At 37.6% G+C, this 19351-nt stretch overlaps 1 protein-coding gene across 13 annotated transcripts in view; it reads right to left on the bottom strand.

Moving 5' to 3' along the window:
- Positions 1–19351, bottom strand: part of WDR20 (WD repeat domain 20) — a 52851-nt gene that overhangs the window by 12873 nt on the left and 20627 nt on the right. For 7 of the 13 annotated variants that reach the window (XR_015702334.1, XR_015702338.1, XR_015702337.1 and 4 more), the window contains exons 2-3: positions 11187–11369; positions 4887–6164 (exon numbers count right to left, since the gene is read on the bottom strand). Coding sequence is in view for 5 of the 13 variants with exons in the window: in XM_087747736.1 (XP_087603862.1) it covers positions 4887–6164; positions 11187–11369 (1461 nt within the window). In the remaining 8 variants the exon portion in view is untranslated. Of the gene's footprint in view, positions 1–13; positions 6165–11186; positions 11370–19351 lie in introns of those variants that run through there. The other 6 variants (XR_015702336.1, XR_015702341.1, XR_015702335.1 and 3 more) reach the window with 5 other exon arrangements.

Here is a 19351-nt window from a genome sequence, read left to right as displayed (position 1 = left end):
CTAAAAAAAAAAAAAAATAAATATCATGAGACATGACCTTATCAGCAAGATTTAAACATCGAAATGGATGCATCATCTTGAGATGAAGTGAAACATTTACTTAGAGCAGGTTACAGGATGCGATCAACTTCTTACTTTAAAATATGGCAAGTTAACAGCTTTCATTGTGGCCATGTGTTCAGAACAGTACGATAGCATAAGACCACCTAAGGACTGCAAGATAAAACTCAAACGTGGAAAGGACTATCAAAAGTTATCTACATTTACAGTTCAATCACACATTTTTATTTAACATCAGTATACAGAGGACAACCCCAGCAAGTTATTTTGTAATGTCAAGTATTTAGTAAAGTTCTTCAGCTGTAACAGTGACAATAGAACAGCTAAAAATAAGCAGTATGAAACAAACATGATCTTAAAATTATAAATATACCAACAATACTTCTTAAAGCTTAATTATTGCAACAGTTAAATTAACAATAGTTCATGTTAGAAAGGCTCTATGAAATTTATTCAAGTTGTCAAGAAATTAGATGGAAGTGTAAAAAGGAAATACATATGAATTTTACTTTTGATTTTCACTAAAGGTAGTCAATACAATTTTGTACAGTATCACCTAACATGTCAATCTTTAACAAACTCCAGTATACAGAATTCATAAAATGCAGAAAAAATATTGTTTAATCTTTACATGTAAATCGACAGTAAATTAACTGACACAAATTTTATTATTGTAACATAAGCAGGCCAGCATTTTAAATATTAATTTAGTAGCTTTATGTTGTTAAAGGGGCGGACATATACAGTCATTCCAAGTACATAATCAAATTTTAAGAGGTGATAATTCAGAACATGGGTTTTCTAAAAAGTGTTTAGTAAAAGTCATGTTATTTCCTAATCCAAACATCCTCATCATAAAGCCTTTACAGGGTTATGATCTCTCCTGGCTTTACCGGAGCCACTAGTCACACCTCCTCACACACGCACGCGCGCAAACACACATACCTTGCTATAAATATCACACCAGTGTACTAGGTTTAAATTCACCCTGATAATGCGGGTATGCTATGTGCAACTTTGCTATTATGCACATTACAGAAAGCTTTAAATTTCAGCATGGTAACCTGAAGTCATATAGCTGTGTTTCAGTTTTACTATAATCATCCCTGAAGTTTATACAGATACCGTATCACGTTGAAAGAAATCTATTTGATAGTACTTAAATACCAGCAATTGAACTTCAATTGTAATGATGAAATGCTCCTTTCCATTGAGGAAGAATTAGTATGTATAGCTGCTCATCTCACTCAAATATAGTACATGAATGTTTAAGTACTTTCACTAAAACAGAAGTCATACTAAAACATGATACTGTACTACAATTGTAGTTAACTAGAAAATTCAAGGATGTTATAATTTAAGTCTAAGTTTTCCTGTACAATAAGTCAAATAAATAAAGTCCATGTGCATGTTTTACAAAATGGTAGCATGTTTATCTTGCTAGGTTATACACTGCCATTTCACCTGCTCCTACTTCTGGCCAATCTTACCTTGAGCTTTCTTACAGGGAAACAACTCATCAGCAACTTTTGCTTAGATAAAATGGAGTCACTGTACGAGACGGTGAATAGTTAATTCTAAAGTCAGACACAGAAATCATATAGTTTCTCTGACCACTAAGTTCTGAGAAAACTTGTTTTGCGCATCGAGGTACCACTTTGGTTTTTTGGGGAGTTTTGTTGGGTTTTTGGGTTTTGTCTTTTTTTTTTTTAATTGCTTCTGCAGGTCCTGTAATTCTTTTTGAAGTAGCTATAAAAATAACACGTGACGTTTACCTTGGTTCCTTTAAAACTCTTTTTCTGCATTTTCAGATCAATACAACCATTCTATAGTCCCATTTAGGCTTCCCATCAGGGGCTGGGAAAGACAGCGAGGGGAGAGGAGACAGCTATCTGTCACCATGTTGGGAAGAAAGTTCACACTCTTGTTAAGGCAACCTATTTTTCTCAACACCCTGAACCTTCTTCCTCAGGAGCAGGCTAACAAAAAGTGAGAGTAAAAAATTGAAACTAATGAATCCTGAGCGTCATTCAACTTCTTTCTTACTGCATTTTGCCATTCACTTGACCTCACTCTCATTAGGAGTTAGTACAACAGTTCTGGAAGTGCAATGCAAGAATGGTATATCCAGTGAGGAAGCTCAAGGTATGATTATGTATACACTGAAGTAGTAATTTTGAAGGTTTATAAACAGTCAGGACACTCTGTAAGCACTGTACAGCCTATCAGCTATCATAAGGATCACGGCTGAAGAGACCTTTCTGGATTTTTTTCCACTAAGGGCAGCCCCAGCCCAACCAGAAAAGTGAAGAGAATTTGTCATACACTGTCCAATTACCCAGCGCATCTTTTGACGGCTGTTGAAAATGAGGGAAAGGGTAGCACTGGCTCAATGGCAATTACGTTAGACACTGCAAGCCTGCTTCAGTTTTCCATCCAATTCTTTCTTTAGGCTGGCAGTGGCATGAATTTAATGAAGGCCTTTTGAGGCAATGATGGAAGAAGCAGCAAGATTCAGAGGCTTTCACTCTAGAGTTGGCAGACAAAAACGTGACTGAGTTTGAAGATCACTTGGGGACCCATATTTCAAAAGGAAGACTAGAAATAGCAGCTTTAAACCCCAGAGTAATGGGATAGCCTAGGATAAAACGGCTGGCGAAACAGAAATGAATGGTATATAACCCAGTAAGAAAGACATTACCATGAGTGTTTTATACTTTGACAATTTGCATTAAATAAAACTAAGTGCTTTCCTATAAACAAAAAGGATGCTTATAACGTCCTTCTGGCACAAATATTTTCCTATCAAAGCCCTGTAAACATGCCACCAGAATTTAGTTTTTACCAGCAGAGTGAGCTCACTAGAAATGCAAGTGAAATCAGAAAAACAAATTAATTTGAAAATTTCTAAGTAAATACTTCCTAAACAATATGGCATTTACATCAGTGTGCAATATATTAATTTTGAAAGTGATAACTTCAGCATGAGAATTACTTACCTGTAATTAAAGTTTTCCATATTGGCCAATACATAAATCCTGATTTTTTTGGTACTGCATACTTTATCTCTGAAATATTTGAAATGTCATATTCCAAATCAAAGTCAACACACAAAAATATTTAAGTTCTACCCAGTCTAACAAAACCCATCTCAGCCACTGAAAATAAATTTAACAGTGTAGTGTTTAGTAGTACGCAAAGGAGTTTTAGAACAAAAAGAAAATATAGGTCACAATAGAAATCTGAGGCACTGCTGTACGTGTATAAAGTTAATTCACAAGACGTGAATTGCACTGAGTCACAGAAGTGACAACTGCTTTAGTATTTTCATTTAGGACAAACATTTAAAATAGTTTAGTGTTTTGGGAAGGGTGCTCTTTTTTCTTTTTTAATTAATGCTGGATCTGTAGTTTTTAGGCAAAAAATACTTTTACATAACACCCTCCTCCATTCTCCCTAGAAAAGGGTTTACAATTTTTAGTTTTAGATTCAACCTTTAAATATGCATTCAGATGCAGAGCAGACATAGCTCTCTACACATACCTATGTTGTGACAAATTTGATAACATCTCAAAGAAACTTACATTATACAAACAGTTTTAAGAAAAAATATTGAGTTTTACTTAAAAGTTTATAGCAATGAAGATGTGGTATATAAATATATACAGTACCTCCACGTCAAAAGTCAGATTTATGAACCAAATGGTTAAAACCTAACGAACATCAGATTTTCATTTAGGATGCCCAACGTGGCAATATTCAGGTATTACCAGGTCGTTTCTTTTTCTTCAGGTGATAACCTACATCCCCTTTCAGAATTTTTCACAAAAACAATGGTTCTTTTTGCTAGATCAACTCTGGTAATGTTTTCATAGCTGTATTCCTTTAAAACGTTGCTGGCAAACAAAGCTATTGTAGCACAAAGTACTTTTTAATAAAATAATCACCACGTTTAGCTTCATTCAAAATTTAGCTTGCTATACACTGGACAGAAGAAAAATAAAGTTTTATCTGTGTTCAAGTGCATTAACAACAAGAGTTAAAACTAGTAATATATTTTAATGAAGGTTCAACTGATAGAACAGGTGCCATCAAAAAGCACGAGCTTGTTGATGATCAAATTGCCTAACAAAACTGACAGGAACATAACACTGAAACTGCTTAGAGAAAGCTTGCATCATTTTCTCTAATTTAACAAATACATAAATCAAAAATTAGAGTTCCTTGATAATACCGATTCACAATTTCAAGAGCATAAACTACAGTCAGTAAAGGGCTCACAAATCTGTGCATAAAATGGCTGACGTTTTAATAAGAAGTGGTTTTACATTAATGGCAGGCCACCACGGAAAAGTATGGAGGAACAAAACACTTTGGTCTTAATTTTTTCAGAGGCTCACATTTCTCATTAGACTTAAAAGCAGCAGCTTTTCATAAGCTGCTCTCATTGGGAGTGCGGTATTTTGTAGAAGACATCAGAAGGATTATAATTATTTTAGTGATTGACAGGTTTTACTTCAATTTTTACATAAATAGCTTTCACCATATTGTGGTTATGCTTAAGTATAAGAACACTGATCAATAGTTTAGATGCACAGTATTTATTTCTTCTGCTGGAAGGCAACTATACTTAATAATTGTATCCAAGACACTTCAAATCATTCAGAAATATGGCATGCAGTATCCAAAAGTATGGCTCTGAGGATTTTTTTTTCTTTTTACATTAAGCATAAAGAAATTTTATATTCAACATTCATTTATATTTCAAGAAAACTACCTATTCAGAGTTCTAGTTCTTTGATGCAGCATTAAGGATTAAAACTTACCACTTTACCAGGCCTTGCCCATGTGCAAATAAATCCCTCCTGACAAGCAGTGACTATACAGTCTTCAAGAAAAATTAACACAGTCAGTCTTTCATGTGCTATCTTTTTACAGATAAGAGGCTCTAACAAGGGAACATCTTCCATTCGGGGACAGAGAGGTGTTCCCAAAGTTTTAGCTGGGTCCGTTTTGGTTTTAGTAACTAGGTTCAGTTTGTCACTGCTCTTGCTAGATATATGTCCCATGCTATGATTTCTCTTGTGATCTTTTTCATGGTGTCTTTCCTTCCGATCGTGTAGCGATAAGGTTGCAAATTTACTAACGCCAGAAGCAATGGCACCATCCATGACACTGCTTTTACTGCCAGCATTTGAGACTGCCGAGTGTGGAAGGCTGTTTGACCGTGGAAGAGGAGGGGGTACAGAGTTTCCAGGTGTTGTGATACTGTTTCCGTTACTTCCCGGGTTAGTTCCACCACTTCCAGCAGGTGGACTTGTGGCATTCATGACATTTGTATGTGTCCTTGCTCTTGAGAGAGGTTGGTGGGGGAAGAGGATATCTTCTGTAAGATCCCACAAACAGAGCTGCGTGTCCTGGCCTACTGAACCAAATCTATACGTAACACTTACTGGACGACTGTCTGTAGAGTTCCTTTTGGATAGCCTAGATTGCGTACTATTTGCTCGATCTCTGCCAAAATGAAGGTCTTGGAAATCCTCATCACTTCCGCTAAATTCCATCGGGTCACTCTCTTCTACACTAGTGGTATACGGATCAAACGCAACAACACTGACCCACGATTTATGTCCGTGGCCTCTCGCTATTACTCGACAGTCCACGAAAGACCAAACTGTTACCAAGTCATCCTCTCCACCTGTCACTATGTATTTCCCATCAGGACTCCAACACACACACAGCAGTCCTCCAAAGTAGCTTTTCATTGTACCATGCAATTCCACTGAATCAAAGTTAAATACGCGAAGAAAACCATCCTGGCTCACACATGCCAAGAACTTCCCATCTGGGGAAAAGGCAAATTCATTCAGGGCACCCTCACCTACTGTCCATTTAAGCAGAGGGTTTCTCGTGGATTTACTCTTGCAAGTGTGAACTGCAAAACTTTCTCCTTGTTTAAGTAGCTGGTAGTGCGGGGCTGTGGTACCACAAGTGTGCTCCACGTTATACAAGTACATATTGCCACTGGAATGAGCTACTAGGAAAAGGCTTTCCGAGCCTGGCACCCATTTTACACAGGTTACTCTGGACTTGTCTATTAGTCTCTGTGAAAAACAAAGAAGATACACATCAGAAAGTCTGGAAATTAAAGTTTTAATGATTAACTGTAAATCTGAGCTTTCTGGGGGGATGGGGAACAGTAGTTAAGCAAAGTGAACTCAGCTTTCTAGAAAGGAGCTATGTTACTGTTTTTGCAAAAAACTTATCACCTTATCAGGCAGTAAAGAGGAAATTATTTTTAGACAAAGTGCTACCAAAGGTTATTACGGTCCAGTCACATTCCACAAAGAACATACTTCAATCAAGCCAGTCCGTTGTTACGAATCTAAAGGTAGCGTTCTTAGGTTTATTTTTCGCTGTGTAGGTTGAAGAGCATGTAAAGGAAACAATGAAGAAAACACAGAAAGAGCTAAAGGTAAAAAAGGCAGTTACTCATCTGTACTACACAGCAAACAGGTTACAAATCAACAACAGTAAAATTACATTCTGGTTTTATCTGAAATGACAAATAAAATCCATCCTCTGAAAGAAGAAAAAAAGAGGCTTTAAGAGCCTTTACCAGCTTTTACTGATTCAGGAAGCAAAAGCTACATAGGCAGTGACCCTGTTGTCACGTAGCTGGAAAGTTAGTAGTTAAATGCACAGGGTTCAGTGAATTCAAAAGGCACCACATACTCTTCACCTTGGAATCCCCACCCTCCAATTACTTTCCATTCACTAGCCCAGGATGTGTCCATACTCTCAGTTACCACCTGATTAAGAAGTTTCCTTTAGAAAACAAAATTAAGAGCCTATCATCACAAAAGAATGAACACAGACATTAAATAAACATTCCTGATCATAAAGTCTTCAATGCTCTAAGAACTGAGAGATAAAGTTTGACTCCTTGAGTTTGCTAGTGTAGTTCTGGTGGACCTCTAAAACTTACCAAGTCGCCCATAGCATCCCTCAATTGCAACTTGGAGACAAGTAATTCTTTACATGCACATTTAAGATTTGTATTTGGCATAGATTGATTATAGGCTGAAAGAAGAGCTGAGCTACACAAAAGGCAAGAATGCAAATACAAAGAGCCTAAGGAAATACCAGAACAAGTTACAAAAGCATTAAAAAACAGAGGCAAAAAAAAAAATCCCCAGAACACCTTGCTATGCTGTTTATCACCAAAAAACCAAACTAATGGATAATAGAGCAACTGTTACCCATTCTGGGACTGTAACTATCACTGGAAAGCAGCACCTGGTCATTTTAGATTATACTTTTGTGTATACTTTTGCTGCTGCCAACCTCAGTGTAAGACCAGGAAGCCTCTCTTCTGTAATTTCTCATTGGTTAAATTAGCCATTTTGTGCTTAAGAGCCAAGAGATGTGACTTAATCTGGGAACTTTTCCTCAAATGCAGTAGCTTTAAAATAACATACTCTTAGCTTCTGTTGCAATATTTTAAATAGTTTGTCATGTGTTCATTGATAAATATCATTCATGTCTCAGTAATGATGATATCAGAAATATTAGACAGAAAGTTACCTGGTACACACCAAGAGAATATGGACGGGGAACATCAGCCCAGCTGGCTTGCTATAGGCAATAGTCTTCTCATTATGAAACCACTGCTAGCATGGCAACAAAGAGAAATTTCTTGCTCTCCTCTACTAGAGCAGCTCAACCTGACATACAACCTCTACTCATAAAAGCAGTTGCTCAACTTTTATACTAGAAATGGCATTTTAAGTCCATGATCATGTTGGGCTACACGATCTTAAATATTGTACAGAAATCCTGCAAACCTGATCTTTACCTCAAGGAGGCTCCAAACAGAAGACTGCAATCTGCAATGAGAACAGATTAGCTCAGAGACAAGATGCAGAGAGACTTTAAGCTGATATGTAGCAAGTGACTACAACTCATCCCCTTCTCAACGAGCAGAGCTTTAAATTCAGCAGGAAGATAAAAACTCTGAAGTTATGACTTTGAGGCTTTAAAAGATTTCAACTGGCCTCACACACTTCTGCAGCACAACAAAACAATACCTGAAGTCAATATGACTGGCAGATGCATTACAAGATTGGACCGAATGCAGTATCATGCAAATCAGTGGAGTAGCTGGGATAAAGAGCTTATGTTCAGTTTGATTACAGAATAGTAAGTGAAGGAACTTCAGTCACCAGTCAGGAAGACAAGCCAAGCGAGATTACCTTGGTGGCCATGTTTTGAACAAACTTGAAGGGACAAAATTATAGGCATAGGCCACAAAGGAGTGAAAGAACCGAGGCAATCAAGGAATATGCATTAAGGTCTGACAAAGAGCTTTGGCAACACAGGTATAGGAAAAGTTTATTAGGAAAAAAAAAAAATCTAGCTTAAGGCTTTAGTTTAAAAGGAATAAAAAAATAAGATGAAAGAAACAGAATTCAATTGGCTAGCTTGAGAATAACCAACTACCACCTGGAAACAACTGAATCTGTGAGGTACACTTGGTTGGTTTTGGGAATAAGAAAATATCACTAATTCAATTCTGACACAGCTAGAAGGAATACCACTGCTGATACAGATTGATTTAGGTAGGCAGCCACAAGCTGCATAGTATCACTCATCTCAGCCTTTCAAGTGCCTATTGTCTTCTACATCAATACAATTTAAAAAAAAAAAGAAGAGTAACAAGTTAGATTGCATTAAGGCTATTTCATTTTAAGTTCAACATAACCTTTGGTGTCACAACAGGGTAAGTTATTTCATATATCACATACGATTAAGTGCTGATTGCTTTATCACAGGTGATGGTCAAAACAGACCTTTGGGCTACCTGAATCACCAAATTACTAACAGGACAGGCAGTGAATTCTATTACCTCTAGCACTAGTGCTAAATCTGTCGGAAGATGTAAACACTCATTTAGACCACCTTCTGCCTATGAAGACATGTTTATTCTCAAACATTATCTAAACTTGAAATATAGTCAAAACCCAAGAAGCACCTTCACCTTGAAGCAAACAAACTGGCTCAAACACCAATGCTCACTGATGTTTCTCTGAAATGGCTTTTAGATACAAGCTAGAACTTCCAAACACGTCCAGGGCAAACTTAAATACTGTAATTGACAGATTAAAAATACATAAAAGTTTTAGAATTGGTTGTAACTGCAGATTAGATCAGTGTAGGAAACAATCTGTCATGTAACTCTACCCTACCATGTGCGTAGTTTTGGTAGCACTGAGCAAATCCTTATGTTAGCTTTGTAGAAAACAGATCATCTCATTTAATTTCCACCAAACTGTCAAAGGATGTATTCCCACCACAGTGAAGTAATGATGGTCTAATCAATACTGTCTAATTGAAAGCGGCTTCAGTGCTTCCATCATTTGTGGACTACCACAAGAACTACTCAGCCTGCAACGCAGCTTTACACTGTAAAGACAGTAAACAACATCAAGGCATGTAAACATGCATTGGACCTTTATGTTCAGTATTTCAGCAGAAGTTTTTCTCAAAGCAACTATAGTTCAGCTACAAGAGTGAGAACTGCCCTGCAATACGAAACTCTAGCTCTTTATAGCATTTCTACTGCCATTTGTAATATTTACACTATTATCATACAAGATTAAATCAGAGCTGTACTTAACACAAGTAACTTGTTCACATCCAGACTACCACTTGCAGTGGTGAAGTTGCACAAATGACAAAGTTTTGGGTTTTTTGGTTTGGGATGGGTTGTGGTTGGGGGCGGGGGGGGTAGTGCAGGGGGAGGGGTGTTAGGACAATGCTAAAATGAACATTTCAACTACTTATACAGAGGTTTCTACCAGAGTACTCCGTGAGACATTAAGAGATTCTCCAGCAGTGTTTCCCACTCAACATAAGCAGAGAGACAGAGCAGGTGGGAAAAGGCCAGGAAAGAAGAACGCCCCTCTTCTGATCTAGATGTAGCTACTTTTAGAAAGCTGAGGAGGAATTAGACAGTTCTAATTATAAGACATCCCCATTGAGAACAATACTTCAATCTTCTTTGCACAAAGACAGCAAGGCAACACATCCCTCTGAGGTGGGAAAGACATGCTTGCTCAGTTTGAAAGCTGAGCAAGGCTTAACTTCATCTGCAAAGCTCTTATCCAGATTTGAAATTTAAAAAAAAAAAAAAAACCAAAACAAAACACCAAAACAAGAAAACCACCAACCTGCAAAGCTCTTTGCTATTACCCCCCTGACAATTCACCTGCAGCTGGATTAAAACACAAAAAGGAGAAAAAAAACATGCCCCAAAACCAATCATCCTCTCCAAACCACCCAAATTCCCATAGCTTATCCTCTGCAGAAAATGCTGTCAAAAGTTGTACCAGTTACCAGATTTCTTTCCTTGTTAGCATCCAGACACTTAGTCTTCTAAGAATGTCAATACTACCAGATAATCAGAGCCAGTGGTCTTGTAACTTGGCATTAGTCCCCCCCATAGTACTCCCTTCTATCTGTCCTTATTGCACAGCAGCAGAAAAAGCAGATGGAGAGTTCTTTCAGGAACATCACATGCCCTCATAAGCCTTCTTCTGTACAGCATTCAGCTTGATATCCTAAGTCTTCCCCAGGCAAGCCTTTAGGAATCCTTGATACAATCAGTTTCTGCTGCTAACATCCTGACCATAAAAACTGGTATTTTTACCTTATTTAATATTTGCACCATAATATATTATTTAAACAGGGGCCTAAATGTTTTCTTCTTCATTCGAACCAGAAGCCACAGAAACAACAGACTGCAGAGCACATGCAGCAACATTTAGATTTTAGATGTAGTCTACATTTAGATGTAGACCTTTTTTCCAATCAGTTAACTGTCATTAACTCTAGTTACAGTATCACCCAAACTAGAAAGTCCTAATTTTAAATCTTAAACCTCAAAAGATTCCTTCATGAATTTTTGTGTAGGTATTCCAAGCCGATGAAACAGCTGAAAAACAAAGGTAGTGACTGAACGATAAGCTATATAGGCAAACGGAACCATCTATAGAACTTTGAGAATCTAGGATCTTTACTGTCACAAATACATTGCATGCAACAATGTTAAGATTTCTACTTACTTCCTCATTAAATAATTTGCTAGTTTCTTTTTTAATGGGGTCTATAAGTTGGACCTGGCCTGCAGAGAAGCCCACTAGAAGAGACACACTTTCTGCTGTGGCTGTTAAGTGATTGAAGTCATGGCATGTAGGTTGTGTTCCTTTGTATATCCTTTTGTCTATTGGTTTACTCAAGTCCGCAGCCTGCAAAGAGAGCAAACAGAATTAAGACAGTTTATCACAATGTGTGCATATAACCAGTTCTATTTGCAAGTAATGCGTATGCTAAGCAACAATTTATGCACTCACAAAACTCTACTTTAAAAATCAGCTTTGTATTTATCAAATACATCGAAGATATTGTCAAAAGGTTTATTTTTTTCATATAATGCAATACTTGTGTTTTTCACTTTTGCTAACACTATACCTACCCTAGCCTTTGCAACTACATCACATGACAAAACAATGACAACCGTTCAGCAACACACAGGCTCCAGTGAGTCCTCAAGATCAACCTGTTCCCAGAAGCCTTCGCCTGCCAGAAGAGGCATTCCATCACACAGAGACAAGATATCTTCGACTTTCCTAGTAGCAGCTTTCTCAATATTGAGTACAACCAACTTTGGATTAAAAATAGCATATTCTCAATCACCTTATTCTTGTACTATCCTTTTATAACACACAAACATATGATATTGGTCTCAATAATGAAAAAAATTATCAACTAGATCCTAGGAGAGTATTTTCTAGGAACACCGACTCAAGATGCTGATACTGTGATTATAAAATACATTTTAAGCCATTAAGCTACAAAGTAATTGTGCTTCTGACACTGAACATAGTATTCAAATATAGCTCAGGCAAAATAAGTGCTAACAAAACTGAGGAACTTCAGTAGAAACAACTGAAGATCTGGCACCAGTGTCAGAAGAATCAAAAGGAACAGAAAAGCAATTCAAAATGCTCTCTCAGTTGTGTAACCCATGTTTATCCCCATACCACTTCTGAACAGACAACCTAATCTTTCATCATTCAGAGATTAAAACGCACACATTTAATATGCAAGATCATACCTCAAGTTCAACTTTTTTTTTTTTTTAAACTCCCTGTTTACTAGGTTAGGAGTCTGTAATTACAAAGCTGCAGATACTCAACAATATTACAGACCTGAGATGTAGCTGTGATTTGGATTCTAATTTTGATATATACTTTTTCAGTATTTTTAGTCAGAGGACATCGGGCCAGCAATGTAAGAAACAAAACTTCTTTGAGGAAGAGGACAAGTTTCACATAAAAGAAAATTGCTCCAGTATGTTAAACCTTCGAGGATGAGGTCTAAAGAGTGGCAAATCCTTGGTGTGCACTGAGCTACATAGACAGAAACTAGACCTGTCAGTAGGGAAAAAAATCTGAACTAGCTACACAGTGAATCATGTCAGGTGAGCCATTTCCAAGGCAAATTTAACTATGGGATACACATGATAAGCATATATATACAACAGTATTAAAGTTGCACTTATGTTTTGCAGCATATATTATAAACTAGTTTAATCAGGTGTATGGCCTCCTGGTTTAAAATTCAAAAATGAGATGATGTATTCCAACTTCTAAAGTCAGCAGATTAAAAAGTTATTCTCCAGAGCCCAGAGATCCATTATAAGCTAAGAAAGAATATTAACAATACCTCTTCAAGGAGAACTTAAATAGAATACTAGCTCTACTGGGAGATCATAGGATAAGGCGCATGCCTAGCAAGAAGCATTCACAGATATACGTAAATCTGTAATTTGAAGCTGAAAGATCAAATCCTAGAGGCCATGCAGTTATCTCTTATATTGTGCAAGACTCCCTTGTCCTGTATCACTACTAAATAAGTGATATCAAGGGATGACTCTCAAAATTGAGGTAGTGTTTCTATCTGGAAGACCATTATACAGAACAATATAGATGCATCCCTCCATACCTCAAAGAAGTGCAGGGTTAACAAGGTACCGCATCTCTCTCCTCTCACCTGCGAGACTTGAGGTTGTGCCCTCTGGACAGAAATTCCAGCAGGACCCAATGCCTCAGAAGGAAGATCCCTTTAAAGTAAATGGAAATCAGCCTGCATCATGCTGAATGACCAGAGAACCACAGGCTCTCCCAGCCAGCAGAAAACACAGATATTCCCAGGTTCTTCTCATTCTGTATCCTCACTATCATTTTAAGCAGCAAAGAATCAAGAGGTGGCTATTTTCAGACTGGAACTATACCTTGCTCTTTTGTCTGGTTGAGGTTTTATATCACTAGCCTTTGTTTTTGTTGTCCAACAAATTTGGTGTGACTGAAGTTCCCCGTCTTCTGAAATTATGCGATAACAGATCTAGCAAGACATGAAATTCTGATAAATTAAATCTAAGCACAGACTTCACTGTGCTTGTTCTAGCTGTTCTCTGGGAACCAGATGGCAGTGACAATCTGTCTGAACCTAAATGGAGTATAAATAAACTAATTCAACCCAGAATTACCAGGCTTCTACTGACAGGGACGCCCCGCCTTTTATTTACATGCAGCTAGTGTTTTCAGCTATAATATAGTTGCTTCATGGAGATAAGTCAAATCTACAAGCACAAAAGTACTATTTTGGTCTTGATCTCTCTTAATTGAAAGACAGGGTAGAATCAATGAGCATAAGAACTAGGATACATTTTCTTTATTTCTGCAGAGCTGAAGGTTGCTATTGGATTTTGGTAAGAACAAGAAAAGAGCTTACTCATAACATTCAATTGCGCCTGGGACTCAGCATTTCATTAGCTCACCACTAAGTCCATTTGCTATATTTTTTTTGTGGAAGATTTGATTCTCAGAAAAGAGCTTTTACATGAGATCTGAGTTTACAACTGGCAAATCCTAGGATATGACACTATTTACTGAACGAGGCGACGTGAACTGCCCCCCTCTCAGAAGAACGGTGATGTACTTCGAATGAGAACAAAGATCTTGGGATTAAGCGTTACCAAACATGGATACTAAAAGCACAGGATCAGGCACCCTCACCTCTGCTTGAGCTGGCAGCCAGCTATTTGCATGCTTCCTGTCCCAGTTCCTTTAACGTTTTCTTCTGAAAAAACACTCAGCACTATTCCAGCCTGTCCACTTTGAGAAACTTAATCCATTGTGGATGATTCATGATGAGAGCAACACTTCGTAATTAGAACTTAAGAACTTAATCATGACTGAAAGAAGGTTGGGGCATCTAATGCAAGGTTAAGAATCAATGCCATCCTCTCTTCGAATAAAAATCTGTGCAAGCCATTGAAGTACATCTTCACTTATCAAGACTCTGGTATTACCACCTGGGCCAACTGATTCCTGCATTAGAAGTCTGCTCCTTCCAACGTACAGTGGTATTTCAAGTACCCCTTGGGCAAAGGAACAAGGAATAATGGTTATCAGGCAACAAGAACAAGAGGAATCTCACACAACACCTGTCTAAAGTCAGTGATGCAGCTGAATAAAATAGGTGTACCTTGGGCATCAACAGCTTCTGAGTCCTCTCTTTGAACAGATTCAAACTCTGTGGAGAACCTTACAGAAGAAAAAATTGACCAACTTTGCTGTTTAGTTCTTTGTGATGAATTCGCGCTCTAGAAATAAAATGTGAACCGTGTAACTGTTTGGGGGAATTCGTAGTCCCATTTAGTTAACTCTTTCAGCATGCTATCTTAGCAAAATTACCCCCACTCTGCTGGGGTGTGGGGGGGGAAGTAACAGTCTAGCAGTTGCCCATTCACCCTGAATCATGACTTCCAGCAGAACGGCAGTCAAGTGGAATGTCTTAACCACAGCTTTAAGTACCTAAACACTAGGGAGAAAATGGGAAAAAAAAAAAAAAATCCGTTATCTCAGTCTGAAGCAAATATTTAAGTTTTCAGATTCAGATGTTTGAAATGTCTGATTAGGATGGGCATCAATAACCTTGGTTCTGTAGCTGTATGTAATTCTAAGGTCAAACCAGATTAATATCTGTCCAAGATTCATTCTTTTTATGTACCATTGATACGAGACTTAGAGCTTTCATACTAAGATTTCCCAAACAGTGAATCACATTATTTCAAGTCAGCATTTAATCATGCTCCTTGACAGATGTGATTTCTTCCTGTATCTTTTCTTTTCCTAACTTACATCTGCAGCTTTCTGCAAATTTTAGTCAAATGAAATGTATCATAGATGCTACATTTCCTTCCAAGCTAAAAAACATCTCTGAGATCAGAAAGGAAAAGAGTTACTTATTAATTTATCTCAGATAATTTCAACTGTACTCATCAAAATGCTTCCTTTACATACTTAGTAGTATTTAATATCACATTTGCCAGGAGACTGGCTTGCAACGGGTCACAGCTTTAAGTGAGATCAAGACAGAATATCAGGTCTTTAAGCCTGAAAGTGAAGGCAAACATTTAATAAAAATTTTACTTCCAAAAATCCTCTTAAGAAAATTTCTCTTGTCCAGAGAATTAATTGATTTTGAACGGCAGATTACAGATTGGCTACGTATGTAGAGCTCCAGCGCAAACTAAAAGAGAAGACACAAAGAACCAAGATATTATACTTTCAAAAACAATTTCCTCAGCATTTCTGGAGCTTGGAATTCACAACTTATTACCTGTAGCTTGGTATCTCTTTCAGTACCTTGCTGTCCAGGGATTTAATGGTCCCTGGTCTATAAACAGAACAATTTGAGAAAGCCATGCTTGTTATAATGCTATACAAGTAACATAAGAAATCAACTCTTAGAACTATTACTAAGTGAACTTCACTGAACTTCACAGAAGCTCTTTAAACCCTAGCTGAAAAAAAGAGGCAAGGTCACCCTTGCTGCAGCACTTTGCCTTACAGTATCCCCTAGTGAATAGGGCAGGGTCTTCCAGGACAGACTTGCTAACTGTATTAGCAAGTACAGGGAAAACTAAACCAGGAGGCCCCTTACAGCTTGTTTATTCGTCCTCCATGTCTGTGCTGGTCTCCCTCTCCTTCCTGCAGAGCTAGCTGAAGGACAGAGAAAGTTGAGGAACACAGCAAGAAAGCCGTTATCCTAGGCAATTTGTAGAATTTTCTGGCAAACACTGTTCATTGTTTCTGTACACAAGTGTTTCTGGCAGAAATACTAGCCTCAATACTTCCCAGTGGAAATCCCTCTAATTACTTTATTATCAAAGGAGTAGATTTCCAGCTTTTTTTTTTTTGAGCTCAAATACAGCTCACTTAATATTAGCAATAGAATAATTTGCAGTTACATCACTGTTGCTTCAAGCTGGTCTAATCTCATAGCCAAACCTGCTTTGGCCAGGAGGTTAGACTAGAGACTCTCAGAGGTCCCTTCCAACCTGAATGACCCTGAAAATCCTAAGCTTAGGACCAACCAAAGCAGCAGCAACGTGTCCACTCCCAGCTTACTCAACAGGTCTGGTTTATGTCTTAAAGGAACTTCACGCAGGAAGAAAACTCCAGGAACAAGTTAGCTGTCTTTCCCTATAAAGAACACTGATGTAGAGCAAAAGTTCTGCTTAATTTATATGAGATACACAACAGAAAGTCCATGCAACTATAAAGCCCTAATAGAACACTCTTCAGTGCAGCTGACAGTGCCATAACCAATCAGTAATAAACTAGCTTTTACAAACATAACTGCATGTAAGCTGACAGACTGCTGACTAATGGCCTTAGCTTTCTCGGTAGAAAGGTTAAAGTCTGGCAAGAACTCACATCAGTCCCAAGATCTCTTCAGATTCAAAAGCACAAATGTTTCAGGCAGTATACAAGTAAACACACATTCAGGGCCACTTTAGAAGTCGCTAGAAAACTTATAAACTAGTTTGAAAGCTTCTGGGAACACTTATAAACGAAAAAAAAAAAATCCTCTTTAGGATTCTATAAAAAGCCAGCAGACAATCACCATTTGTAAAGTTGCCCTATTTATACATAGCTACAATAGGTTTCTTAAACCAAGTACAGTTTCTTAAATAAGTAAGAGCTGCTTTTACCATACGAGTGATGTGCTTAGCTTTAAGGGTTGCGTAATAGTGGTTTTGTGTGTACACACAGACTAGTTTTAAGCGTCTCCTAAGCCTTACAAAGCCATTAGGGACATTTTAGGTCTTTATTTTGCAACATTGCATTCAATGCACCTGCTTTATATTAAAGTCACATTTGTAAACCTCTAGAAAACTATTATTTCATTTTTAGTTTTGCCTTTAAAATTTGGCTGAACTTCCAACTCTATGAATTGAAGCACCAATAGCTTAACACTCACAACAGCACAACCAATGCTGGATTTGCTGCCAATTAATATAAGGGCAAGTATGAACTAACACTAAAAATAAGCCCACGCATTCACTTTCCCTTATTCCTCTCTAATTGAAGGCAAGAGAACCTATGAGAAAGGGATGAAAGTTGCACGGGACAACATGAATTTTGAAAATTAAAAACTAAGCAGTTAGGACAAAAAGAATTAGCAGGCAGGAAAAGGAATCTGCTATTTCTAGCATACTGCCTCAAAGACTGTCCTTTAAGGTATCTCTCTATAGCTTCCTTTCTCTAGAAAGTCTCCAGAAAGTGTAGCTGCTAATTCGTGCCAGTTTTACTTTCATAAACCTTAGGATTCTGATCTTCAAGACACGATCATTATTAATTTGGCTTCAGTAGCATATCTTCTGATGTACTTTTTCTAATACATAAATATTTTGAATGATCTCACTTAAAGTTTAAAATAATTTGCATTTATACCCACTCCCAACAAAAACATTTCAAGATTTATTTCCACTCAACAGAACGTTTACTCTTCTGAACAACACTGTTCCTCATAAATGGGTTCCCGTATCTTTGCAGAAGGTTTTTTATAAGTTACAAAGCACTCGATTAAATGCTGAACAGGAACGCTTAAGGCATGTGACAGAGTTTCTAGGATACTGTATAAGAACAGCTCTGTTAGTAAAACAGGGACACCAAGTAATTTTATTTAACCTAATTTTTTCAAGTGTTCCACACAATTCATCCATAACAAAGTCTTAAAGATCAATTTTGTACAAAGCCGCTTGCAAATTCGGGAAGCTACTTAATATTCTTCTCCCTTCTGGATGTAACTTCCACTTGGGGCCATACAAGACATACATGACTTTTGAAAGGAGAAAAGCATTACTTAACAAGATTTCAGCATTTATTCATACAGCAGACAACTATGACCACATACATTAAGATAAAAGCTCTAGTCCAGACAACTAGACATAAATCCATATTTAGGCAAAGATCAGTTTAGTTTTCTGAAGCATCCAATAAAATAATCATATTCTGTTTCCAGAAGAATTATTTAAGCACTCAAACAGAGCAAAGCGCACGCACTGGTTTGAAATAAATCTGCATGACATTAACTGAACCAATGGTTATATAATTGGCAAGATCAAGAAAGTGGATGTGAACACCCTAAAGAACACGCATAAAGGACTGTTCAATTTACAACTTACCATAACAGTGTTAACTCCATTTTAGTAAGGCTATAAACCAAAATATTTATCTGGTTACAGTATAGATAAGCACATCCTATTGGAAGTTATCTAAGGTGAAAGCACCAGTCTACCAGTAACTCTAGACAAAGTAGACATTTTTATTTAAAAAGAGTTCAAAACCCCCAAACAGTAGACTCCCCCTAAAAAGAAAAATCCTTTTTTCTTTGTAAATCCCCATTCACTTCACAGGTGCATATCGAATCAACTTACCCTTTGTTTCTCTATAAGACTAGGCAAATGGCATTAAAGTAGGACAGGAACGTTAACACATTTGAACTACTGTAGGCCAGGGAGGTTGAGGGAAATTGAAACAAGGTTTTCGAACCCCTCCACACAAAAAATACCTCCTCTGTCTTCTGAGCAGAGACCACTGCTGCTGCCTCCATCTGTCACAACCCAACAGAGGTCTCAAGTCACTGAAATTGTTCCTTCAGAAACTTAAAGCCTTTTCAATTCAATGTGTTACTCATTTGGTGAAATTTACACCCATGCTGACACCGCTCCTTTTGAGTGGAAGACCAAAACATACAACTTGCGACAGTGATGTTCAAAGAGTTGGGTCGGACCCAGAGTTCTAATGAACTGACCACCACCCTCAGCACAGCTCTCCAGAGCAAGTCCTGGTCAGTCCTGAAAAGGTCTGTG

This window comes from Nipponia nippon, unplaced genomic scaffold, assembly GCF_047370975.1.
Source record: "Nipponia nippon isolate SJK-2023a ecotype South Korea unplaced genomic scaffold, ASM4737097v1 scaffold_11, whole genome shotgun sequence".
NCBI lineage: Eukaryota > Metazoa > Chordata > Aves > Pelecaniformes > Threskiornithidae > Nipponia > Nipponia nippon.
The sequence above is the reverse complement of the archived record's forward strand: the minus strand, read 5'-3'. Positions and strand labels throughout refer to the sequence as shown.